General features: G+C 43.8%; 2 protein-coding genes across 3 annotated transcripts in view; one reads left to right on the top strand and one right to left on the bottom strand.

Moving 5' to 3' along the window:
* The first annotated feature begins 725 nt into the window (after nucleotides 1–725).
* wdcp (WD repeat and coiled coil containing) lies at nucleotides 726–6,956 on the top strand. Of its 2 annotated transcripts, none has more exons than XM_084081687.1 (4): nucleotides 726–804; nucleotides 1,469–3,362; nucleotides 3,839–3,959; nucleotides 6,001–6,956. In XM_084081687.1, the coding sequence occupies exons 2-4, from the start codon at nucleotides 1,470–1,472 to the stop codon at nucleotides 6,213–6,215; spliced, it is 2,229 nt and encodes a 742-aa protein (XP_083937813.1). In that variant the 5' UTR covers nucleotides 726–804; nucleotide 1,469; the 3' UTR covers nucleotides 6,216–6,956. The 2 variants fall into 2 exon arrangements, with proteins under 2 accessions (XP_083937813.1, XP_083937812.1); XM_084081686.1 differs by having other exon boundaries at nucleotides 1,451–3,362.
* A 97-nt stretch (nucleotides 6,957–7,053) lies between these two features.
* mfsd2b (MFSD2 lysolipid transporter B, sphingolipid) overlaps nucleotides 7,054–25,649 on the bottom strand; it is a 28,468-nt gene continuing 9,872 nt past the window's right edge. Inside the window, exons 3-15 of the mRNA XM_084081690.1 lie at nucleotides 25,363–25,497; nucleotides 24,808–24,932; nucleotides 17,979–18,105; nucleotides 15,804–15,882; nucleotides 15,490–15,671; nucleotides 13,555–13,645; nucleotides 12,091–12,212; nucleotides 11,361–11,444; nucleotides 10,895–10,978; nucleotides 10,474–10,583; nucleotides 8,393–8,536; nucleotides 7,606–7,782; nucleotides 7,054–7,435 (exon numbers count right to left, since the gene is read on the bottom strand). Coding sequence (XP_083937816.1) covers nucleotides 7,387–7,435; nucleotides 7,606–7,782; nucleotides 8,393–8,536; nucleotides 10,474–10,583; nucleotides 10,895–10,978; nucleotides 11,361–11,444; nucleotides 12,091–12,212; nucleotides 13,555–13,645; nucleotides 15,490–15,671; nucleotides 15,804–15,882; nucleotides 17,979–18,105; nucleotides 24,808–24,932; nucleotides 25,363–25,497 — 1,509 coding nt within the window. The 3' untranslated portion in view covers nucleotides 7,054–7,386. The remainder of the gene's footprint in view (nucleotides 7,436–7,605; nucleotides 7,783–8,392; nucleotides 8,537–10,473; nucleotides 10,584–10,894; nucleotides 10,979–11,360; nucleotides 11,445–12,090; nucleotides 12,213–13,554; nucleotides 13,646–15,489; nucleotides 15,672–15,803; nucleotides 15,883–17,978; nucleotides 18,106–24,807; nucleotides 24,933–25,362; nucleotides 25,498–25,649) is intronic.

The raw sequence follows: 25,649 nt of genomic DNA, 5'->3' as shown, positions 1-25,649 counted from the left end.
GCATTCGTCAATTAGAGTCATGTATTTACGCCATATAAATACATTATGAATCGAGTATATGCGTTGAGTACGTGTTTACTGCATTCAATACCCCCCTGGCCTATAAATGGAAAAAATATAAGCTAAACAATCTTAGCAGTGGTGTAAAGTACCATAAGTACATGTACTCAAGTATTGTACGTACAACTTTGAGGTCTTTTTTACTTTACTTTTATTTATTTTTTAATTTTCTATACTTTTAATTCTACTCCACTACATCTCAGACTCAGAGGCAAATATTGTACTGTACTCCATTACAATTATTTGAAAACTTTAATAGTTACTTTGTAAAACATAGTATTAACCACTTCAGCCCTATTTGAAAATAGCCAAAAATAACGTGTCGTGAGCTTGTAGATCTGCTATTTTTAAAGGTTTTTACACATTTTATACATTTGAAAACTTGATATGGGACCTTCTGCATAATAAGTACTTTTACTTTTGGTACAAGTATATTTTGATGCCAATAGTTTTGAATTTTTACTCAAGTATATTTTGAATACCTGACTCTCACTTGTAGAGTATTTCTACATTGTGGTATTGATATTTTTACTTTAGTAAAAAATTCTAGTACCTTTTCCTCCACTGGTGGGGATACAAATTGAATGATTCTAATAAACTCAAAGTCCCATGATGCACCGAGATAGTCGTTGTTGTTTTTATTTCCGGGTCAAGTATAATGTGCATCTCAGTTGAGCCGGGAAAACGTGAACCTAAAGTTGTAAACTACCTCAATATGTCTGGCACCCTTCATTGATTGAAAAGGTATTCTTTTGCTGTTTAATTACATGTATGTATGTGAATTATGTGGACCTATTTCTTACAGGAAGGAGACTTATTCAGTATGAAGCTTGAATTGCTTGCCTGACAAATCTGTTATTTTATTTATTCTCAATTAGCTATGAGACCTAAGCTGAATTTAAACGGTAATTGACTCTTTATCTAAACGGTGAATGGCTGTTAAAACTCCCCTTGGGTTTCCAATGTTCCAGTTCAATGTGTTATTCATTATTACAAACATTTCTATTTGCATTTTAAGAGTAACTATATGTTCTACAGGCTAGCTGATTATGTATTTATAGTTTGCGATAGATTGTGGTATATTGAGTAGAAAATGACAGTAATGGGATGAGACACACCTCCTATAATTACTATGTAGTTATCCTGTGGCTACGCCTACGTACTAAGGTCATGGCAGGCATAAGCAGCTCTAAGTCCCTCCTTACAACCCAGGTTGAGGGGATTAATGCTATTCTTAGTGTGTGTACTGTAGGTAGCAGTAGGTAACAGACAGTCCTAGAGGAGCAAGAGACGTTTTAAATCGTATGGAGTCTCCTTCTCTAATATTCTCATTTTGAGTGACACTTCTTTCATTTCGTCCTCTCTCTCTCTCACACTCTCTTTGAACAAGCCTGCTTTTTCTTGTCAGCATGGACCTCGGCAAGGCAAAGCTGCTGAGGACGGGCGTCAACGCTCTGCACCAGGCCATCCACCCGGTGCACGGGATCGCGTGGACAGACGGAAAGCAGGTCTGCCTGACGACTTTCTGCCACAACAAGGGCGAGGTGAAGTTCGGGGACACCAACGTCATCGGGCAGTTTGACCACGTGTTCGGCCTCTCCTGGGGTGTCTCGGGGTCCCCCGCCTTGCTCGCCGTTCAGCACAAGAAGCACATCACCGTGTGGCAGCTGCAGCTCAGCGCCCTGGAGCAGAACAAGCTGCTCTGCACGCAGACCTGCGAGATGAGCGAGCCGTTCCCCTTGATCTCCCAGGGCTGCGTGTGGCACCCGCGCCTGGACGTCCTTGCCGTGATGACCAAGAAAGACACCTCCGTGTTGTTCTCAGTCAGGGTTGACAACAGGAGGGTTAAAGCGGACATCAAAGGCAGCGGTCTCATCCACTGCGCCTGCTGGACAAAGGACGGCACCCGTCTGGTGGTGGCTGTCGGCAGCGCTCTGCAATCCTACATATGGAACGACGCACAGAAGAGTCTGGTGGCCTGCTCCTTCTGCCCCGTCTTCGACGTGGGAGCCTACATCTGTGCCATACAGCCCACGGGGGAGGCTCAGGTGGCGGTGGCCACGGAGCTGCCCCTGGATAAAATTTGCGGGCTAAACGCCGGCATGGCCTTCGAGTTGCCCATGGAGGCCGAGCACCTGCGCGCCCGATTTTCACACTCGGTCGCATCGGACGACGACAGCTCCGTGGACTCCCGGAGGAGGTCGTTTGATTCGGACAGATCCGGCATGTCCCCCGGCCCTGGACCCATAGATCTCACACACATCCTGGAGAGGCACCGTCGCTCCGACCCCAGCCCCCTCGTAAACCTTCGACGGCGGGACACCATGACGGGTTCCGGCCAAGACTCATCGCACCTGATTCTGGTCACCTACGAGCGGAAGGTCACCACCACCCGGAAGGTTAACATTCCTGGCATTCTGGTCCCAGATATCATCGCCTTTGACCCGCGGGGCTCCACGATGGCCGTGGCGTCCAACTCCTGTAACATGGTGCTGGTGTACTGCGTCACGTCCTCGTCGATGCCCAATATTCAGCAGATCTCTCTGCAGAAGAATGAGAGGCCCAAAGGAATCTGCTTTCTGAATAACAAGACCGTGCTGCTGATTGTGGGGAGGCAGAAATCCATGGACCCCGCCTTCCTGCAGTCTTCCAACACAGACAAATACATGCTGCGCATCATGGTTAAAGAACTGTTAGACGGCGAGACCCCGGTCACGAAAAATGCCTCCTCTGCCCACGGTCTTGACACCGCCCCTGACCTAGGGATTAGGAGGCACTCGGATCACCGTCTGCCTAAAGATGACAGGGAGATTTTGGGGATAAAGGACTTGGTGTTGCCTGGAGGAGGGGTAGTTCGCTCTCCAGGCAGCAGGCGTAGGTTAGTGGAAGAGGTCAGGGATCTCAGCCCCGTTGCCAGCCCCAGGGACTTCTCCTCCAAACATACCTCGGACCAACGGCCCATCGACGCGGGGGACGGCTTCAACATGGACCACGGCGGACGCATGACCAGCCTTGCGTTGGCCGGCCAGGCCAGCCGGGACTCCGCCCGCGCCAGCTCTCCGCGCCATGAGCCGTCGAACAGACTCCGCGGCGAGGGCACGCCGCCCCCGGCGGACAAAACGAGCGCTGCCAATGAGCGCTCTATGGAGCTGCTGGTTCAGACCATGGAAAGGCTGTTTAGCCGCTGTGCAGAAGTACAGCAATGCCTGACTGAAATGAGAGAATACACCCAGAACGGAAGGAAGCCCCAGAGCGTATACCCAAACGCATGTGAACCCCTATATGTTAACGTCACATGTCAGGTATGTTGTATTTTAAAATGTACTGTAAATATATTACGTACACATATTATGCCTTTTTTTTTGTTTAGTACTATCCCAACACTAGTAGATTATACTATATTATACACAAAATATATATATATTTGTACACATATTAACCCATTAAAACCGGTAAAGCAACTGTGTCATTTTAGATTTTAGCCTTGGCTATTCAAAAATGGCAGATATACAAGCTCACAGCGTGTCACTTCGTGTCGTGCCGCACTGCGAGCTTGTCTGCTATTTTTGAAAAGTTGCGTGAGATAAAAGTGTGAGAACTTCTGATTTAGAAGGCATTTGCAGAATCCGCCTCAGGTCTTAATGGGATAAAGAAAGAAAGATCTAATTGCCACATGGCAGGGGGTTTGCGTGAGAGCCGATGAGGTATTGTGGTACTGTTGTGAACATTATTTTGCATATGATGCATTTTGACACCCCTACTGTTCACCTCTGTGCAGAGGCAGCTGTCGGAGAACGTGTTCATCGATGAGAGAAGGCCGGTGTTGCTGTGTGAGGGGAAGCTGTGTCTCCGTGTCGTGCAGGACCTCTTCAACCTCACCATAGTGGAGATGATGTATGGTACGTCAGCGTCAAGCCTACTCACTTGTTTTGTTTTCAAACTCAGTGGGCAGACACGGAGGGGCAGCGGTTCATTTGTTGAATTGTCCCCTAGGCCACAAAGAACCACTTTGAACCTGGTCATGTCATTGACATGCCTGTCATTATTGTCAAAAGCTTTCGAAATGTTTTAAAGTTAAAAAAATATATATATATTATTATAACAGCCCCTTGAAAATAAGATGATGCATCTCAAGGGATTTATCCTCTAATTAGTTACATTTTTGAATTATGTGTTGTGAGCCTGTAGATCAGCTATTTTGGCTATGGCTTTTTGGGGGTCCTTAATGGAAAGGTTTGGGAACCCCTGGCCTAAGACAACAACGCACTAGTATTCATTACCTTCCGATGCCAAGTATTTACCAGTCATAGTACTACACTGTATTTCCATCAATGTGGTGTCTTGAGTCTCCATGTAAGCTTAAACAATAGTCTCTCATCTTCACGAAGAAGCTACAAATAGTCAAGATCTCATGTTAATCTTAATTCTGTCCAGACAGAGAGTTCAAAGGGTTAGTAACTTCCTGGAAACTATCTTCCCCTGGCTGTGTTTTCAGTAGACGCTCGCACGGAGGGCCACCTGGGTCACATAAGCCATAACCAGCCTACATTGAAGAACCAACTGAATGGCTTCCTCAATTTCTTGCAACTATAATTTTTAAAATACATTATTATTTTCCTCCAAGGGAGTAAGAACAGGTCTTATATTTCATTATGGGGGTTTCATTATGACGTGGTGTTGTTGAGCAGTTCTCTGTCAACATGCATGAGTCTATAAATGGAGGTGATTAAAAGACTAGAGGTGATTACAGGTCTCAATTCAGAAGCAGCTTACTACTACTCTAATTAAACGGCCTGTGTGTGTATTTGCTGCTTCTTCGTGACCCACTCCCCTAATGCTGATAAACACAACATCAGTGACGTCGGTGACACAATTGAGGGGATTTGTTATCTTCTGTCACTTTCCTCCCAATTTCAAACCTCATTACTGTATATGCCTATGAGACAAATAGGGCTGAACAATAATAGAGAAGAAGAATAAAATCACACAGGCTATAATTGCATAAGGGAGTCCAAAATGTACTAAACAATGTATTACATGTATAGTATTAGTGCTTTTGGTAATATTTGGTCCATAAGTGAGTGATTGATTGATTGATTGATTGAATACTTTATTAGTCAAAGATTTTAACAGCACGTGGTACAGTCACACATTAAGGCTAAAAGGATAACACAAGAAATACAAAACTCTATATGTACAAAGGAGAAAAGGGAAGAACAGTGGCAGTTAATGACACCTCTTTCTATGGGTAATTGCATTTCTCTTCCCTTGTGGTCTTCTGATGATTTGTCAGGCCTGTTTTGAAAGAAACCAGAGATGCACATCTTTTAATGGATGGTGTCAGGTCATTCCACATTTTGGTGGCAGAGTAGTAGAATGAGAATTTTCCCATGTCTGTTCTATATTTGGATAGTACCAGATCGTTGTCTCTAGTGTTGTGGCTGTCTTTCACTTTGGAGAATTAGTTAGTCAGGTACGAGGGTATTGAGGGCACTGCCCCTTTGACTATCTTAAATATGCTTAACCCTGTCTTCTACCCTGTGCGTGAATATTCATTTCACCCTCACATGTATATTCATGACCGGCCTAGACTCAATGGAGACTCTTTGAGTCTCCTACTGGAGACTCAAAGAGTCTCCTACTGGAGACTCCGCCGGTCATCAAATTATTGGCTTAGGAATGCGACAAAAACTAAAAAATCGACATGAATTCAAGGCGCCATGGGGTGTGTAATCGATAGAAAATATGTCATTTTGGGGGTGAACTATCCCTTTAACTAGAGGAACATTTATGTCAACATTGGTGACAACAATTTCGAAACATTGCCAATAAACGGCTCATTCGTGCTCTGACTAAATAATGCTGAGTACACAATCAGCTATAACGGCACTTATGTGCCGTTATAGCTGATTGTGTACTGTATGTTTTCTCTTCTTCCAGGTCCGTTGTGGGTCGTGTTGGTTGCCGATGCGGACGGCTTTGTGCCCTTGACGTTCAAGACAAAAGAGGAGCTCATGGTACGGAACGGCAAGAGGAAACCAACCCTGCGGACCCCTGGGAGTCCGGAGAACTCCTGCCCGCCCAGCCCCACCCGCTCATCCACCTGCCCCAACGTGAACACAAAGCCTCACACAAGTCTAGAGCCCTCAACATAGCACCCGTCGTCATATGGACTCATTCTACCCACTTGCCTAATGCACAGAGATTCAACTGATATGAACAACCAGAGCAGAGCTGCTGTTACCGATAGCTTCTTGCTTTCTAGGAATGTACGTTCTGTTTTTTTTTTGTCTTTGTCTACAGGAAACTGTTGCACGTTTGAAAGTTGTTGGGGTTTCTTCCGTTGTTGTTGTTTTTTAAGCTACCGTTTAGGCCTCCAATGCCGCTGTTACAGTATAACTCCGTTATAATAACCCACAGGAAAGTGCATCCTTAATGACTCTTTTATGAAAACCTCACAGTCACAACACCAGGCTGTGTGGTAACACAAGCCACCACTAGAGGGCAGAAACACAAAACAGAAACAATCTTTCCTGCCATTTTGTTGAGCAGTAATCCAGTGGTTCTCAAACTTTTCAATTTCAAGGAACCCCGGTTTGGTATGGATAATGCCACGGACCCCCATAACTCTGAGTGAACAAATGGAGCCTTATTTGATTCCATTTGTACTCTCGCTGAGTTACACACTCGCAAGGGTCCATTTGGTTCCTAGCTATCAATCATTTAGCTGGGGACCCCCTGGAACCCCTCCCAAGGACTGTAGGGACCCCACTTTGAGAACGACTGCAGTAGTCAATATTAAATGGAAATGTACTGTGTAGTGTTGTGATGGGGTGTCTCACCACGGGAACGTGAGACTCAGTGCTGGCACTTTGACAATTAAACTGGACTGCAATATTGAGTGTATTCTGGTGTTTGCCTTGCTATTTTTTGCCTTTCAATGTTTACTGTCTTATATGATCTGTTTTCAGGACAAAAGACTCAGTTCAGTCATTCTACTAACCAACGTCAATAGCATTTATTTAGTTCATCAAGCTGTTGTAATCAGATACCATTAATAAATACCAGCAATATAGAACCTAACACAGCAAATAGTAATATACATTCATTATTATAAATTAAGTATTCGCATCTCTCTCTATTTATATATAGCTGTACATTACATGATCATGTGAAAAACACTTAAACTCAAAATAGTTTACAATAAAACAACTTGTTTGGTTATTTGCTCAGTGTAATATACACTAATGAATGGAGAACATCCCAGTTGGATTCTGGAATACGTGGCCATTGGATTTGCAGAATCTCTCCCCGTCAAACTTCAAATCACACATTTCTTAAATCCTCCATTGTTCTGGAAGCGATGCCTTGTTTTCTGTGGGAATCAGCAAAAAAAGAAATTGAACCCCAGCAGTATCACAAACCACTTGCACTCCTCCATAGCAGTAATGATAACATTTCTTATAGCACTTATTTAATAAAGAGACTGATATAAGTGTAATTAAGGTTGAATCAAGGGTTCTGTACGATATGATGGCTGCTCACCGTAGCTCCTCCAGGCAGAGTTTGTTCCTGAGTCGGACATCTTCGCTGATGGGATAGAGGATCAGGATCATCAGCCCTGTGATGATGAAGACCACCGGCGCTCCACCAATGAGCAGCTTAAGTGTGTAGGCCACAGGGGCAGGCTGTTTGCAGGCGCCTGTGTCATAGCCAGCAAATCTATAAACACACACACACACACACAAAACCCATTTACACTCAGGTTACAGGAACTCAACCTTAAGTCAGACATTAACGTGTGTGTTTGCGCATGAGGATATAGTATGACACCATTAGCATGATCCATTATACATGAGCATTGTGGTAATGTATTGATGGTGGCTAATGAGTAGAGCTAACGAGAGACTTAACTCGTCTGAGTAACAATGTAGTTGAGACTTTGTAGCACTTTATTATTTCGTAGCACATGCTATACTTATTTTCTTAGCACTCTACTTGATCAAACACTTTGTACAACGGTGTCTCTCAGAAATGACTAATCTCGCTTGAAAATTGGTTACCTAAGACAAGCGACACAAATAAATTAGGCAAGGTTCATAGCACTTACTGTACTCTGACCTTTGTAAATGGATAAGATCAACTGTTAACCAACCCTGGTGTCCCTATTTTGGGCATAGATGAACATTTGCAGGGGAAAACTTTGTAAGAAATAGCAAAAATAGAAGATCTACACTCACAACACAGTGTAGCTTGTAGCTATTTCCGCCGCACAACGCCGAAGTAGAAAGTGGTTAAATGCCAAAACTGAAAAAATGTAGCTAAGACTTACTGCAGGCACAGGGTGGAAACTCCCAGGGAGATACTGGAAGCAAACTTGGTGAAGAACACGTAGAATGAGTAGAAGATGGCCTCATGACCTTTAGAGTAGGGGTTAGCCAGCCTGAAGTCATCCACCACATCTGGTAGCATGGACCTGAACACACACACACACACACACACACACACACACACACACACACACACACACACACACACACACACACACACACACACACACACACACACACACACACACACACACACACACACACACACACACAGGAAAACAGAATGTAAATAACAATATTTTCTGGACTTTTTAATAGTGTATTTCCTTGGTTTTCTTTGCTTGCCTCATTGGTTTGTTCTTTGTTATGTTTTCTGAGGTTTTATTTTGTGCCTCACCACTAATGACCAGCGTCACTTTTATGATATATAGGGACGGTAAGCTGATGTGCAGCTAAAACCTCAGTCCCTCGCTTCAATCATCTTACACAACCCAGTCGAGGTGGCACCGTCTGAGGATGCGAGGTCTATTTATAGGCCCCTGATAAAACAGTGGACGTAAATTACAGAACTAATAACACGATCAAATGATCGGCAGTGCCACCGGCCCACAGGACACAGTCGGGATAAACCCTAGGTAAACAAATGTCCCTCCCACACTAAACGGGTCCCCCCTCCTGGGAGACCCTGTAATTTTGGGTCTGAGGGAGGGAGGGGACGGTGGAGGAGGTCTGCCATGGAAACGACAGAATAACAGAGAGACAACAGACAGAGGATGACATTGCTCCCCACTCTGGTGTTGTAATAGCTATTTGAGTGTGTGTGTATGTATGGTTTACAGCAGTGTTTTCTAACCTGCGGTCCGGGCTCCCCTTGAGGGGGCACCAAAGATTACAGGGAGGGGGACATGAGGCTTTGTCTGTTTGGATGTACGGTAGCCGCTCCAAACTTTTGAGCATGTTGCACAAATTCATAACTTGCTTTTATCCACTGTCTGCCCGTATGTATGTTCTCAATGTTATATAAGTCCAACGTGTCCAATTTTTTGGCACCAAGGAAAAAAGGTTGGGAACCACTGGTTAACAGCAGTTGCCCAACCCTCTCTCCCATTCATAAAAACAAAATAAGACATCACTGCAGTGTATGACCGTATCACGGCCTCTGTGAATTGACAGGTTGTTATGTAATGGAGACAGACATCCTGCACTAATCGTTTGTCAGTCAGTGCAATATTGTGGTTTAACTGATGCCATTTTCTATCTGACTGCTAATAGTAACATCAGAGGCACTGTGCCACAGATAGAATAACATAAACACTGACTGTACTGATATACAGTCAGTCATAGGGTCAAATCAAAGGCTTACCTATTGTAAGTAAGCAAATAATATATATGTTTAAATAATGAATGAATAATTGCATAATTACATCATGAATAACATGCTGTTTTTAATAAAGACCTTAAGATGGGGGGGTTCTTCTAATGTTGAAAGAGGGAATTTTACTTGTTGGCAAATTAACCACTTAAACCCTGTCAAATGTTGTTGACCTCTCAAAAGGGTCTGTACTAGCCGATCTGTAAGATCACAACGCGTCTTTATAGATCTGCTATTTTCGCCAATGTTCGCCTATTTTCTCAGAATGTTCGCCTATTAAGACATGCCCAGAATTGGGATGCTACGGTTTCATGTGGTTACGTTTGTTAACCCATTAAAACCCCGGAAATATCTGTGTCATTTTGGATTTTAGCGTGGCTATTAAAAAAATAGCAGATCTACAAGCTCTCAGAGCTTCGTGCTGCACTGCAAGCTTGCACATCTGCTGTTTTTGAAGTTTTTGTGTTTAAAAAAATAATAATAATAATTTTTAACACACATTTTCTCTTCTGGGGGTCCCTGGCACAAAACTTTTTCAGATGGGGGTTCTGCGGCCAAATACATATACTTTAGGGGGCACTAAATCAGTCATTTAGAAGGCATTTGTAAAATCTGCCTCAGGTCTTAATGGGTTAAATAAAATGGGCTCAAACATTCACTCCACACATTCACATATCACTTTTCATCTCTTGGGATGTAAAGATGGTTTACCATGGCAGCAGGAGCGATGCGGCTACACTGAGTCCAGAGGAGACGGCCACCACGTAGGCCACCACCACGTTAGGAATGAACACCAGCATCACCGTGAAGGGCATGATCCACTGGAAACACATCCATACAAAACACAACATGAGGCACATGATCCACTGGAAACACATCCATACAAAACACAACATGAGGCACATAAACTTACACTTTGAATTGCCTTTGTGGAATTTCCTGAATGGAATGGGGTATACCACCAATACATTATGCCTTGCCTTTCAATTTACAATTTAGGCCTTCTATCTTTGCCCACAAGATGGCACTGTAGCATCAACAGCACACAATCTAAAGGTACTTGTGGTATAAATAACTGCTTCAGCACCTAAAAAAAAAAATTAAGCACAGAAAAAAGCTAAACACTGCTCACCGTGATTCCGCAAAAGGCAGCTGTCTTCTTCCCGAAACGTTCCAGGAACCACTGCCAGAGAGGGATGCTCACCACAGCAGAAACCTGCAGAAACGGGTTCAACCGCATATGTGTGAGGTATGCATGTGAAGTGACTGGTTGTGCAAGCTTGTCAGTCAGCTCGATCAATATGTTCTGTGAAATTAATTAGTAATGAAGATGACGGCTGAGTATTTGTAAGTGGAGCAGCTGTTGCAAAATGGTTGGCAGGGTTCGAGTAAAACTAAAGATTGTTCTTAGAACTAACCATGACAAAAAATTGGATCACCTGTACTTTGTACATTTTAGTTTTTAGTTTAGTTGTTTTGTATACGCACTAAATAATATATGGTCTGTCTGTTGTTAGTACACATGCACTGTAATCAGAAGCATTTCCATAGGTGGTCCCCAGAAGAACAGGACAGTGAGTGACGAAAGCCGTACTCACCAGGATAGTCAGCACAATGTTCTGGAAGTGATCCCTCAGGTCCACAGCATAAGTGCAGAACAGGACAAAGTTACTCTGCACCAACTGGAAAACACAGATGAAATGTCATTTAGCCACTCAGAACCTGCCTCAGAACCTGCCCGACTCGTCCTGTCTATTCAGCTCCATCGCTGCTTGGCATCTCCCTGTGCTGAGTGCCAAGCAAAGAGGAGACGAGAAAAGATGCTGACAGCTTTTCCATACAGTGGATTATCCCAACTCTGGGCTTGCAAGAAATGACAACTGACACCTCCTCTGAGAGGAGAAAGAGAGGGAGAGAGAGAGAGAGAGAGAGAGAGAGAGAGAGAGAGAGAGAGAGAGAGAGAGAGAGAGAGAGAGAGAGAGAGAGAGAGAAAATCTCTGTGGCAAGATTCAGATATCTAAGAGTATGAAATAAGTTAAAGAACAAATTATGTCAAAAATGAAATGCGGACGTTTTACCACAATACAAACAACAAGATGACATGCTGTGTCTATAAGATGTGACAGACGCTTTTAACTTTAAAGGCTTCAGTGAGTGTTCAGCAACGCTGATCAAATCAACATTGAGCGCCCACCATTCAGACACGTTTCAGATGCCCTGGCAGTCACCCCCACAACCCCCAGTCCTCCAGCCGCCCCCCATTTACAGTAAATGCCTCATGTCACGTGTCATGTCTGAGAAGAGCTTTATAAATAAAGTAGCATTTACCTGAATGGCCACCGTGATGAAGAGGAATGAGGCGGTGAGGGTGAGGTACGGGCCATGCCTCATCACCAGGATAAAACCCTTGTGGAAGGGGATCTGTTTGTCCGTCTTAGGAGTGTACGGGTCTGAAAAGGACATACAGTAGGGGTCACAAATTAGTACAAAGTACAAAACAGCTCTTTCCCGCCCTAAATTATCTCAAGATCAAACTACTGTACTCTGTTTTTTCCACCGCTTATGCGCACAGTCAAGTAATCAGTTTCTATTCTAATTTGATTTGTATTTAATTTAATACTTAATTTTTCAATGTGACCTACCGTATATTTCGTCCATTTGGTTTAACTTTAAGGACTTACAGACACTGTACCTATATGGTGAGTCACTTATCGTGCATATATAGACACTTGGTGAGAAGAATGATTACAGTCAAACTGTTTCTGCCTGTGACACACCCCTCTTTAACCACTAAACCCTAAATATATTTCATTGACAAGGGTTCCCCAGGGCTATCCTCTACCCAATCCTTTTTTCCCTCTACACGAAATCTTTTCACCAAACGTTTGCCTATTATGACATGCCCAGAATAGGGACCTTAGGGTCCGTGTGGTTAAATGGGAAGTGGATCACACAACCAGTGACAATGAGAGCTTAAAACATTTGTCAGTTAGTTTTCTCACTGTTAAGTGCTATCTTCTTCTCTTCAATGTAACTATTATTCCAATGTGTAACTGGTGGTGCCACCTATGAAGTCATCCCACTGTGCGTATAGCATATCAAATAACACACCATGAGACATAACACTATAGATCCATCCCTTTTGATAGGCAGAGGGGTTTGCTGTCTGGCAACACTAGAAGTGCCCCTGCATTGCAGTGGACGCTTGGTTTGTCTCCACGGGGGGTTGCAAAGTACAGTGAAATACAGTACAGAGCGGGGAAAGAGGGAGGGCATCACACCGGCTGCCCCAGAGGCAGTGGTGATTCACAGTGACTCTGTTCAATTATCTTATAGCCAAGTACAGATTATTATACTGTAGGGCGTGTGGAGAAACACAAGACTCCTCACCCAGCCCGTAGTAGAAGCTCGCTGGTGCAGCGACAAAGATTGCTTGCCTCCCGCGAACACAGCCAGTTGTGTTCGTATGGACACTCAAGTTACTTGTGATATTTTTTACATGAATGGCTTGATGGATTGTTGTACACATGTGTTTAGACAACACAATACACAGCATTGATCCACAACCCCATGTATGGGCCCAAGAGAATAGTGTTAGAAATGGTACAGGGAGAGATACTCTATTATGTACAGCGTTTTCTGTAAGATTGCTGATGGGGCACTTTGGAAAGGGGTGAAGGGTCAGTGCATTCACGGCACGCCCCATACAACGCACAAGCGTGCGCTCATGCACACACATACTGTAGTATAGTATATGTTCCCACAAACAAGCGTGTACACACAAACACTCACCATCTCTCTCCTTGACTCCCAGGACCATCACCACGGTGCAGACCAGGAACACTCCTCCGATAACGCCGGCTGCTATCATGTACACCTCTTTCTGCAGAGAAGAGTAGGGGAATGAACATCAATGAATCTCTTCTTCTCTGCATGCACAAGGCAGCACACCACCTACTACTATCCTGAGCTCTTCCATAACCACATAACCCCTATTTTATGCTCTGTCGTACAGTGGTGTCACGCTGCGAAAATAACCAATTGATGCGTTGAATTGTTATGCGTTGTGAGCTTGTAGAGCTATTTTCACTTTATTTAACATTTTTGGAAAATCGTCGTAAATTTTTGTACGATTTTGAAAAATAATTTGATTTAAAAAAATATTCTGCTTATAATAGGGACGCAGGATTAAAAGTGGTTAATATTCAGTTCATTATACTTTCGATTGCTACAGACAATACATCTTGGTCATCAAAACAGACATTCTTAAGTGACACTCATTCTCAACTTTTTGCTGCCGTTGTTTTTCAGCAGCTCAGCCCAGGATAAGCAAGCGCAAAAACTGCCGTGCCCCTTCCACTGTACAAATAACGACATCAACAGGGAAGAAACCTCAGGCTGATCTGTATCCTAAAATACACACTTAAAGGTTTAATGCCTAGAAAACCCAACAGGAACTGCACTGCCTTAAACAACTCGAGGTTGTTTGCTATTTTTCCATGTGGCACAGCAGAGCGGTTTATTATTTATTCACATCAAACGTCCCCTCGTTTCCGCGGACCGAGGGAGCGTCCCCCAGACGGTGTGCCACCCTCAACCCCTGACCACGGAGGAATGCAGCGGGCTGCTAAGGAAGGGCTTTGGAGCAGCGAGCGGGCCGCCCCGATTCGGGTTCACACAGAATCCATTGGAAAGGAACCATTTGAACACCCGAATAGCTGTGGCGGGGACCGATTCCGACACGGGACACTTTGGGTTCAGGGTCGTTTCATCTTCTCAGAAAGTCCCAGAAGGGACTCACTGTGAGGCTCTGCGGGTTGTCTCGGTCCTGTTTACCCACGGCCCTGCAAACAGCAACATGGTCTCATCATGTTGTGTTATGCTTCCCAGTTTAAGTTAGACTGGAGGTGGAGTTGAAATAAACTACAGATATTTCCAACTTATTGAATTTGGGGTCTGGGGTGCCTTCAAGTGTTCTCGGGTGGGGTTATAAATAGGCTTAATGGTATACAGATTGTAGAGGGCCCCTCAGTGCGGGGCAGGGGTTTGAAGGGTCTCATGTGAGGGAGGGGAACCCCTTTTGTGGTCAGAGTGAAAAGGGGAGCTGTCTCCGGATGCCGGGTTCGGATATCAAACAGTGGTTATAGAAAACGTGAGGCCATTTTGAGGTGGTGACTGCTAGACAGTCAGTAAATATGAACTTCATTTAATACAACGCGCCTTTTCACTCAACGTTGGTGTATTGCTTGCTGCCTTTTTCCGTCCCCCCGAACAAAGTACAGTGAAAGTAAACAACGATGTTGAGTATACACCGTAGCTAAAACTTTAAATAAGCTCAAAGTTGTACGACGGTGTCGTTCGTGGAAAATAACAGATTACAGCTACAGGTTACAGCTACAATCCGTATGGTTATGTCCATTGTCTCTCTCTGTATGAGAGGTAATTGCAACATTCTCAATGGAAGAGTAGTTGGACCACCTTCAACCACTGCAGATGTGCTAGTTATATTGTATTAACATGCTGTACTCTACAATAGAGATTGGATAAAATAACATTCTATTCATTAAAATAATTTTAGCTTTAATCAGTTATTTTTGGTGAGCGACAAAGTATAAATTAGGCTTATGTTCGATACCTGGTGCTAGGTTTGGCTGTGTTTCAGGCTAAATCCATGTTCTACTTGGCTGGCTTCTGACCTCAGGTCAGGTCAGGGCGGCTGATACTTACAGCATGCGACAAGAAGTCCTGCGAGTGCACCAGGCTCTTGACGACCTCCGCTCCACTGCTGTTGCCAAGGTGACCAGCGGTTGAGTTGTGCGTCGGGCAGTGCTTCAGTGTATGGGCGCCGGCGACAATCTGGCCCTGGATGGCAGCACCCACCAGTGTTCCCATCACCTCTAGGGTCATACCTACCATCATGCAAACACATAAGCAATCGAAACCATAGATCGAAAACAGAACCAACAAAACATGCATCACAAAAAGAAAAGACCTGACAATTCGGTTCCATCACACAATGCGATGCAGACTAATTGACCTACGGTAGGCAGTGGCTGAATCTCTCTCCTTCTGGTCTGTGCTCAGGAACATGGTAAGAGCAGAGTAAGGCACGTGGAAGCACTGCAATAGAACCGAGACACACATGTATAGTTAGAGCATGACAGGAAATTAAATAAAATAAAATAACCCGGGCACCAACAAGCAAAGGAGACTCAGAGCAATTGTCTGGGAACAGGCGCTGAGACAACTGAGGGACTGATATGTCCTTTGTTGAACAGATTGATTCTAACAAGCATATAATGAGTTATTTGAAATCTGAATGAGTGGAAGAAAAGACTCTTATTCAATCTAATGTTTTAAAGTGGAATTTGAAACAACTTGATTGTTGACTTTTAAGTGCCAATCAGTGATGCATAAGAAATGCAGTAGACAGTAACCTTCCCATCTCTTGCCTCCTTCACACGCCTTTTATTTTGTTGTCCCAGCAGAGAAAACCACAGACACAAATGTGAATACGTCAATGGTAAACACTTGACTTTCCGTGCCGACAAACCTCAGCTCTCCGTCTTGGCCTCGCTGCACCACCTATCCCAAGGAATAAGGCACAAAACCCTGGCCTTTTTTCACTTTTTAATTTACACTGCAGCCCAGTCAGCATTGTGGCTGCCCAAGCGTCCATAGTGAGCCGCGACCAAAATAAATGCGGCCGTGAAACGTCCTGCCATGAAAGCCTTCAGGCCTCCGGTGGCTATGCAGCATGTCATTTGTGGGGCCTTGCTGGAAGCGTCCATTTATAGAATTAAAAACTGCTTAACTATCCAATATGAAGCGACAGGGAGAACTAATCAATTTAATGGCAGCCCGTGATCAGAGGCTCCAATCCGTTGATGAGCATTAGTGTATTTTTGCATGTGCTTACATATGACAACCTCAGAACAATAACGGCTGTACTGTCCCAGTATGCTCCACACACACACACACACACACACACACACACACACACACACACACACACACACACACACACACACACACACACACACACACACACACACACACACACACACAGAGACAATGAAGAGAGTCTAAAAGTGGTAACCAGCATTTACCCAGCCAGCGGTTCCTGGCGGGACTGGTCATATACTTATCAAGTAGTTAGAGTGACATGCCATTAAATCTGCCCACAGTGTGGCTACAGCGGTCTGTGCACCCTGCAGTGCATTATGAGGGTTAGCCCGAGAGCACAACAGTACTGAGAGGGACTCGTGAATGGACTGGACCACAGTTAACAAAAGGAAACCAGATATAAATACACATCCTTGTTGAGGTCCCAATATCTAATAGCTTTGGGGTGTGACTTTCTATATCTCTTAACCAAACCTCTCTATGGAGACGTTGGAGTTGCGAGATCTATTGTTTCATTGCACGACAAAACAAAACAAAACAAAAAACATTTGGCATGAGATGAATGGAAATGTAAACAGTAGTGCTGCTTTGCGCCTCAATAATTAAGTGGATTGCTATTTACTGTATGTATTTATTCATTCATTATGTTAGCCTCAGAATCACATTGAGGGAGAGCCCCTCATTGTTTATGCTGACGAGTTAAAACAAAACAATAACATTTATTAATAACAATTGCAGTTAAAATAAGATAAACATGAAAAGAGATAAAGCAGGCTGGCAGCAGTTTCATTTTCAAAGAGTTTCTTTTTTTGCAATTGGTTACATAATAAGAAAAAAGCTGAACAGCTCATTTTGCTAGCCTGGCCTACAAGCCAGTCCAGGCCTAATTTACTGTATACTTTGTGGTACGACCATGTCGCTCGCTGAAAATAACAGAGTACAGTTTACATTCAGTTATGTTCAACGAGCAATATGGTCATATGACTATAAATGACTATATGACTATAAATTAGCCATTAGCATTTGTGTGATGTGGATTTATTCTTTTTTTGTCTTTATGTACATTGAAAAAAGTGAGAAACACAGCTGTAATTGACATATTAACGAGCTGTGCGCTTGCAGTTCGGCTATTTTCACCATTCGGCGTACGACGAAGTATATAGCACTGAAGTGTTTAAGGCCCTGTCCAGTTCTGTATGGAATGACATACATGAGAGAGAAGATACTGTACTGTAAGTGCATTTCCCTGTACATCTAATGTACTCGACCGGTGACGGTGTGTCTGGTGTTATGACAGCAGTCATACTTACGGTGACCAGAGTTTGGTACAGGCAGTAGAACCCCAAGTACCAGAGGAACCTGCTGTTGCTGGCAAACGGAGGGACGAACCAGAGGTAGAAGTACGACACCACTACGAACGGAGTGCAGCCCACCATCCTGGAGAACACAGGAACACAGCGACACACAATCAAGAATCTTACTTCTTACTTACTAGGATTATGTTTGTCGTTCGTAATTCTTTTTGCTCTACTCAAGCACCTGCTGTACTGTATATCTCCAGGAATAGGAGAGAGCTCTCTGTGGTGCACTCAACCGACCTCACCACCTTCATGGAAAGAGCTCTTTCCATACTATATAGAGCTGGCCCCTGACAGGATGTAGTAGAGTAGAGCATAAAGATTTCAGGACCATCTCTGACACCTTGAATTTACTCAGCTGCCTGAGGTAACCCTGAAAATCTCATTTTCAGGGTTGTATATTCAGAAGACCGCAACAGTACTATTGAATGATTAATTCCCAGGCAGCAATACATTTGCAGAGAAAGGTCTAGGTGTGTTTGCCTACATTCATATTTATATCTAGTAATAGTTCATACATTATGCAAATCCTGTTCAGTCGAAGTGCAGATGGCCAAACCAGACTTTAAGTCTCCCATTTGGTGTTGTGTATCGTATTTTCTACATTTTAGTAGCAAAACGCCATGTCAAGTCCGAGTCAAAACCCAGCCCCTACCCCCTAAAACAGCATGACAAGCCCACCCCAAAGCCCAAACTGTCATGATCAGAGTCTTGGTCTGCTCCTCTGCCCCTCCTGGCCATGTGCTTTAGCCCTGGACATGTATTGCTCCCTCTCTCTTTTGGCTTTTTCATCAGCATTTGGACTTTTGGTTGCGTCCTGTGTTCTTGTTCCTTGTTTGGTTTCTTTAGTCTTGTTTCCTTGGTTGTTTTTTTATTGTATTGTATGTTACATCTAGTTTCTGTAGTTCTATGTTCAGTCTAGGTTTCTGGGTCTTGTAATTCTGAGTCTGTTTCTTCCCCATGGGTGTCTCTTATTTTGAAATGTTTCCTGTCTTCCCTACCTAGTAGCTGTTTCCTGTCTTGTCTCACCTGTCCTTTGTTAATTATCCATCGTGTTCACTTCACCTGTGTTTAGTTAGTCCGCTAGCCTATCCCTGTGTTGATTGTCAGTTGCGTTCACCTGTGTCTATTTAGTCCATGTCTATTTATACTCCACAGTGTATGAACAGGTAGTTTATAGTCAGGTTGTAAAAGTATGTGACTGTGTTCAGTTTGCCATTTGTGTTTTCCCAGGTATTTCTCTCCTAGTGTATTCCTAGAATGTTAAACTCCTAGTAATCATTGAAACATTCCTTGTGTTTCCTCGTTTTGGCTCCTATATTTTTGTGTTTTTTTGTAATAAAACCTGTTGCATTTGACCTGCCCTGCATCTTGTCCTGCACTTGGGTCTACACCTCCTGACTCCCACCGTGACACAAACACGTCATCAGTACATTCTCACCTCCAGATGGAAAAATCACCAACATTTTCTATCCAGAAGCGTTGACGACTACAATTATTAATTATAATTATAAGTTTGCATGCACAAAAACACGGAGACATGCTGTACTTTATTCATTAGCCAAAATGGAGATGTAATGCTTCCTTCACAAATATGTGGGATATTTAATGTGTCTAAGGCTCGATAAAATGTTGATTAAAAGTATTCACCGTCTAATTCCTGAACATGTACACTAACATATTGCTTTGTGTCTATTTAACCCTGGAAAAGCCAGGTACAGTGCTAGTAATGGTGCAATGCCAGTTGGCCTATTTTGAAAAAGTGAGAGTTATATAACTTTGATAACAATTTTAGACCATATTTTCAGATTACTGGAAGGCTTAGTGAACCAGTGAATGATTATGTGTTTGTCCTGGGCTGTGCGGAAGGACAGTGAAATACCACAAACCGAAGACGTGCACTTACAGAAGCAGCCACACATACAGTACATACTGTATAAGTAACATACACACACACACACACACACACACATACAAAGAGAACACAGACAGGTACACACACACCCACGCTCACGCACATACGCACACACACGCACACACGCGCACACACACACGTATACAGATACACAGGGTTTCTGCTGTGTTGTGCTGTCTTCAGCACTTGGAGTGATATGTTGGCTATGTATAATTCATAGGAAAACAACTGGTACATATCATTATGGTCAAAGGAAAACAGCTGCGCCTTTCAGATTCAACAAGAAAAGAAGGGAAGGGAGGCGAACCGCTGTATGACGGCTCAGGAAACGCCACCGTATCACCCACTGGACGCAACCAAGTCAGGACCGGAGGTTTGAGTAATCAGAGCTTCGGGGAAAAGCTAAACGAATCGCTTTCTTCTGACATTTGCGGTCGGTCGTGGGATAGTTGCAGAGTCATTGTGCAGAACCAGCATCACCACAGACAATAAAGGCTGAGATACCATTTGGGAGACCATGGTGAAAAACAAAACAAAAAAGACTCGGCAGTCAGGTGTTCAGCCACACCTCCTCATTACTAAAGACTCCGCCTCCTCACTCTGAGGGCTCCACCCCCTGTCACCCCCTGTCACGCTCTGCATTCCGCACACAGCTCCCATGCAGAGAACGAGACAGTGAGAGAGAGTGAGGAATGAGTGTAGATAGGGAACAAGAGAGAAAGAGGGAGAAGCAGAGACAGGGAATGGTCATTTCCAGCATCGTCCAGTCGTCCAGCCATTGAGGCAGGCCCAGCCCTCTGGCTCTTCTCCTGATTGTTTGGTCTAACAAAAGGCGGCTGACAACGCTGTTGCTGCAGTATTGAGTGGTTGGTCATGGGAGGGCTGAAAGGCCCCCTGAACAGTTAGAATGTTCTGTAAGATGGTTGTGTTCAGAGAGGTAACCACGGCTCACACACACATGCACACATGTGTGCAGGGTTAAGATATAACCCCCCCCCTGACCATCTGGAAATCAGTGAGTGATCTGGGAGGAGTGAAGTGTGAAATGAAAACCTGCACTTTGCTTTCTTTTACTTTGCTCCAAACAAACCTGCCCTCAGCAGTTGTTGTAGCGTGCCAGAGAACATCAAAACTACTGTAGAACAAATAAAGGATCCCCCTCTGTCCCAAGCCAATAGACCAAATCTCAACATTGTACATAACTGTAGGCTCCGATTCAAAGCATTGGTCCCAGTTAAACCTTACTGTAGCTGCAGGCGTGCATCTCTCCAAAACACCTCCTCAACAGGGTTTACCTCGGCAAGAAGGAATATAACAAAAAATAAACAAAACTAAACACTGCTGTTTGGTTCCTGTAGCATAAACACCCAAACACTTACATCATTCCCCAACACAAACACACATTTCCCATAAGCGTAAATAGTATTCACCTGTTTCCATACAGGTTTCAATATTCAAAACTATTTTTGTAAAACCTTACACAAAAGCGGCCATATGAATGATTTAATTGCAAAATACTGTATGTTCATACAGCGACACATACTGTCATTATAATTAACTCAAGTCATCACAACATAAACTCAAAGACCACACCTTTCTCCAGGTGCAAACATTAAGCCTCAAAACTGTGAACACATCATTTGCTTTGGAACAATGGATCCTAACAATGCCAAAATTGACATTGAAAAAAGACAACAGAGACGAAGAGGACAAGACAAGGACAACAGGAACTGGAGCCCAGGCAACCAGAGCAAGCCCAATATGCTGATATTTGGGATACCGTACGTTTCCATTGGGCTGCATATTACACTTTTCTGAATGTGATTGAGGATTTTCCTTTTCTAGATGGAGAGTGTATGACTGCCCCCTCCACACACAGAAAACCCTCCTGCAGGCAGCGATGGATGCATCATGCCTGTGGTGATGAGTCTGTGCCTGTGGAGTCTATCCATTGCATGAGATATAATGGCATGAACCAGACCTGAACAATGAACAATGATGCTGCTGCTGAGTAACCTATAGCTACATTTGCTGAACTTGGAAATACTTATGTAAAGCTTATGGAAGTGTGCAAGGACTATGTTTTGTCAGTGTGACATTTCAAACCAAAACAGCATACAGTACAGTAGTATTCCCTTATCCACTAATGTAATGACTAATGCACAAGGTATTTACACTATTGCAGTACTGTTTTGAATTTCTCCCGGATGTTGCTGAAAGGGTTATCTGGATAGTTCTAAACATTCTGGTAGCCGTGTTTTAAATGAATCCCCCCAATGTGTAACAGACAGTAGTCTGTGTTTTTGACCGCTTGTGTGTGTTTATCTGAGGACAAAGTTGAATCGGATCCCAGAAGTTAGATGTACCATTGGGTGTGAGTTATTACAGTAAATTTGTGTGTGATTTCAGAAAAGGGTGAGTTGTTCCAGGAATTGTGTCTTACGAAATTGTGAAAAACTGTAATTAGAGACGGGAAGCAGAGCGAGGAGAAAGTGTGTTTTCTGACCCCCTTCTCTCGGCACCTATGGTGAGTTCAGCTGAGAGGAAATATAGTGTGACCAAGAGGTGAGAATAACAGGATGGTGCTCTGACAGAGGAGCAATGCAGTGGGAGGGGATTCTGTAGAAAACCAATGTTTTTTTCATCGATTCCTCTTGCCGAGGCACCCAGGGGATTCAACCTGTTAGTACACTGTTCACATTAATGCAGCATCCAGACTTGACTCCAGTCCAGGCCTGTGTAGCATCTCATATTCCCTCTCACTGCCCCTCTCCTTCTTGTCTATCTCCAATGTACTATTCCACAGACACAAAAATGGCTTCAAAAACAATCCCTTGTGCCGATGCATTAGTGGGTGTCTACAATTGCACAACAATAAACAGAACAGAGCCCAGGAGGATGCCAGTTTGAGAAAAATGGCTCTGTCCTAAACAACAGAGATACTGATCACCTTCGGTCTGGGTCCTGCTGATGGTGTGACAGCCAGTGGGGGATAAGGGCTTCCTGTACGATGGGCGAAGGGGGCTTTCCAGCGGGGGCAAAACTAAGGGAGGGTCTGGTATTCTCACGGTGTTCATCATCACACACAAATAGAAAATGACTGACACCACACACACACACACACACACACACACACACACACACACACACACACACACACACACACACACACACACACACACACACACACACACACACACACACACACACACACACACACACACACACACACACAGAAGTAATTTGCACACACATACGCTCGCGCGCGCACACACACACACACACACACACACACACACACACACACACACACACACACACACACACACACACACACACACACACACACACACACACACACACACACACACACACACACACACACACAGAACCAAATAGCTTCCCAGTGGTAATGAAAGCCGATTAAACCAACATTCGTCAGCATCTGTCTGATGCTGACCGATGCCCTCTACTGTAGGTACAGAATGTGTAATTACAGTGAATGGTGTCACGCTACTGGCTTTAGTTTGGTTTTAGCTTGAAACAGCACATGAATATACATGCACAGGCACTCACACACAAGGTACACCCTTACGGGTCAATTCTGTTTTTACACTCTCAGAGTTGATTTAACACACACATACGAGAGTGTGTGTGCGCACCCACCCATTCACCCACACACATGTGCAGACAGTCATACAACCAAGCACTTATAGAATCATCTTTGGAAATAGTGATTATTAAAGGAATGGCGCTAATACCTCCATATAATCCAACATGATAGAGAGCTGTAACCTCCAGCCAGTGAAGCATAACCAATCCAAATACTTTTACACACTAGGACGACAATTTCACTCCCACGGTGACATCGGTAACGAGAATTAATCTGTTACAGGTTTGACACAAAAGCTTACAGTATATAATTGGGGTGACAGTGGCTCAGAAGGCAGAGCGGCCACCTGGGAACAGTTAGGCTCCTGGTTTGATCCCCAGCTCCCCCTGGCTGAAGGACGAAGTGTCCTTGAGCAAGATGCTGAACGCTCCCGATGAGCAGGTTGGTGCCATGAATGTTTGCCTCCAGCATCGGTGTGGATAAAGGCACTATAGAAATGCTAATCCTTTACCATTTATGAATACCGGTAGATTGTTTGCTAACAGTTCAAAGGGTTTTGAAGTTCAATCATACTGCAAAGGGTTTTTTAATAAGCATTCATGGGAATAATTATGTGTTCTGCATTCCTGTGCGATGGCCTGTTATGCAAATGGCTCTGAGGCAGTATGTGACATCTTTGACAAAGAAAACAGGTGTGCCGTAACATCAAATGAAGCGTGATGCAAATTTTGGAAAATTACTTTTGCAGATTAGTGTCTCGGCATGTGATTAATTAGAGACTTGTAATTCCTTGGCTATTATTTTCCAATGACAAACCAGCCCACACCTATAAAAACGCATCCAAGGTATAGGTCAAAAGCAGTAATAGAATTAATTAATAAAATTATGTAGCTATCAATGTTATGTTTTAATCAGATAGGACAGTGAACAGAGAGAAAAGGCGGTAGAGATGGGAGTTGACATGCAGTAAACTGCCTTGAGTCGGATTTGAGCCGGGGTGAGTTGCATGAAGGACTGTAGCCTTATTTGTGTGGTATGCTCTCTTACTCATTGAAAGACAAAAGGACGTTAATCTGCTCATTGAGCATTAGTAGTGGCCCTATTGCTGATGTACCTTGTTTAAAAATAACCCCCCAAAACATTCAATGGGACATGAGGGCATTCTCCATAGTCACAGAATCATGTGTAAATATGCTCTATAAATACAGTAGATTGGATTGGATTGGAAATGTGGGCAGAGACAGGAAGCTCACCAGGGCATGAGTCTGCCGATCTTGGTCCATTTGCTCTTGGTGATGAAGAAACCCACAATAGGGTCAGTGACAGCACCCCAGGCCTTGCCAATGAACAGCACCATGGAGGCCTGGAAGGGGTTAATCTATAGAACAAGAGGAGACACAGAGCAGGACAAAATACAAGTGAACAACACATGCCACGCATACATGATGAGTATACTGTAGTCACACATACAAGCACATGTGCAGGTGTGGGGTTCCAACATACATTCATACATACCTGTGTGAATGTGTGTATGCATGTGTGCATGTGCATGTGCATGTGCATGTGCATGTGCATGTGCATGTGCATGTGCGTGTGCGTGTGCGTGTGTGCGTGCGTGTGTGCGTGCATGCGTGCGTGCATGCGTGTGTTTACAGGTGCACACAAATGATAGGAAAGCAGGAAGAGACATAACAGTGACATATAGTGCACTTCAAACAATGAAATACAAAGCAGAGTAATAATCACTCAAAATGTTACAGTCAATTGAAATTCTCTCTCTTTGGCTGTTATCCCCTTTAGCACATTACCTGGGCGACATCGAGCAGGTAGATTTGTAGGAAGAAGGCTGTGGCGCTTCCAGCCACCTCCTTGGGCGCTCCTCCGATGGCAAAACACAGCTTACTGCACACGGATAACCTCTGACTCAGATCAGTCTGTGGACACTGAGGGCACAATGAAAACATAATGATTATCATAATATGACTTCCCTGTGGCACAGACTGCTAATGGGCAGACATGTCAGCTTTTAGGTGGTGTTAGTGATATTATTTTGTTAAGATAAGTAATAAATAGCTCTATATTCTGATAACAAACA

The sequence above is a fragment of the Gymnoscopelus microlampas genome (genome assembly GCF_963454915.1).
Source record: "Gymnoscopelus microlampas genome assembly, chromosome: 16".
NCBI lineage: Eukaryota > Metazoa > Chordata > Actinopteri > Myctophiformes > Myctophidae > Gymnoscopelus > Gymnoscopelus microlampas.
This window is presented reverse-complemented; position numbering and strand designations above follow the sequence as displayed.

Bases quoted from the DNA above. Each gene is read 5' to 3' on its own strand.
- wdcp (XM_084081687.1), top strand. From the start codon at position 1,470: ATGGACCTCGGCAAGGCAAAGCTGCTGAGGACGGGCGTCAACGCTCTG. The intron at 3,363-3,838 runs GTATGTTGTATT...ACCTCTGTGCAG, and splicing joins ATGTTAACGTCACATGTCAG to AGGCAGCTGTCGGAGAACGT. The intron at 3,960-6,000 runs GTACGTCAGCGT...CTCTTCTTCCAG, and splicing joins CATAGTGGAGATGATGTATG to GTCCGTTGTGGGTCGTGTTG.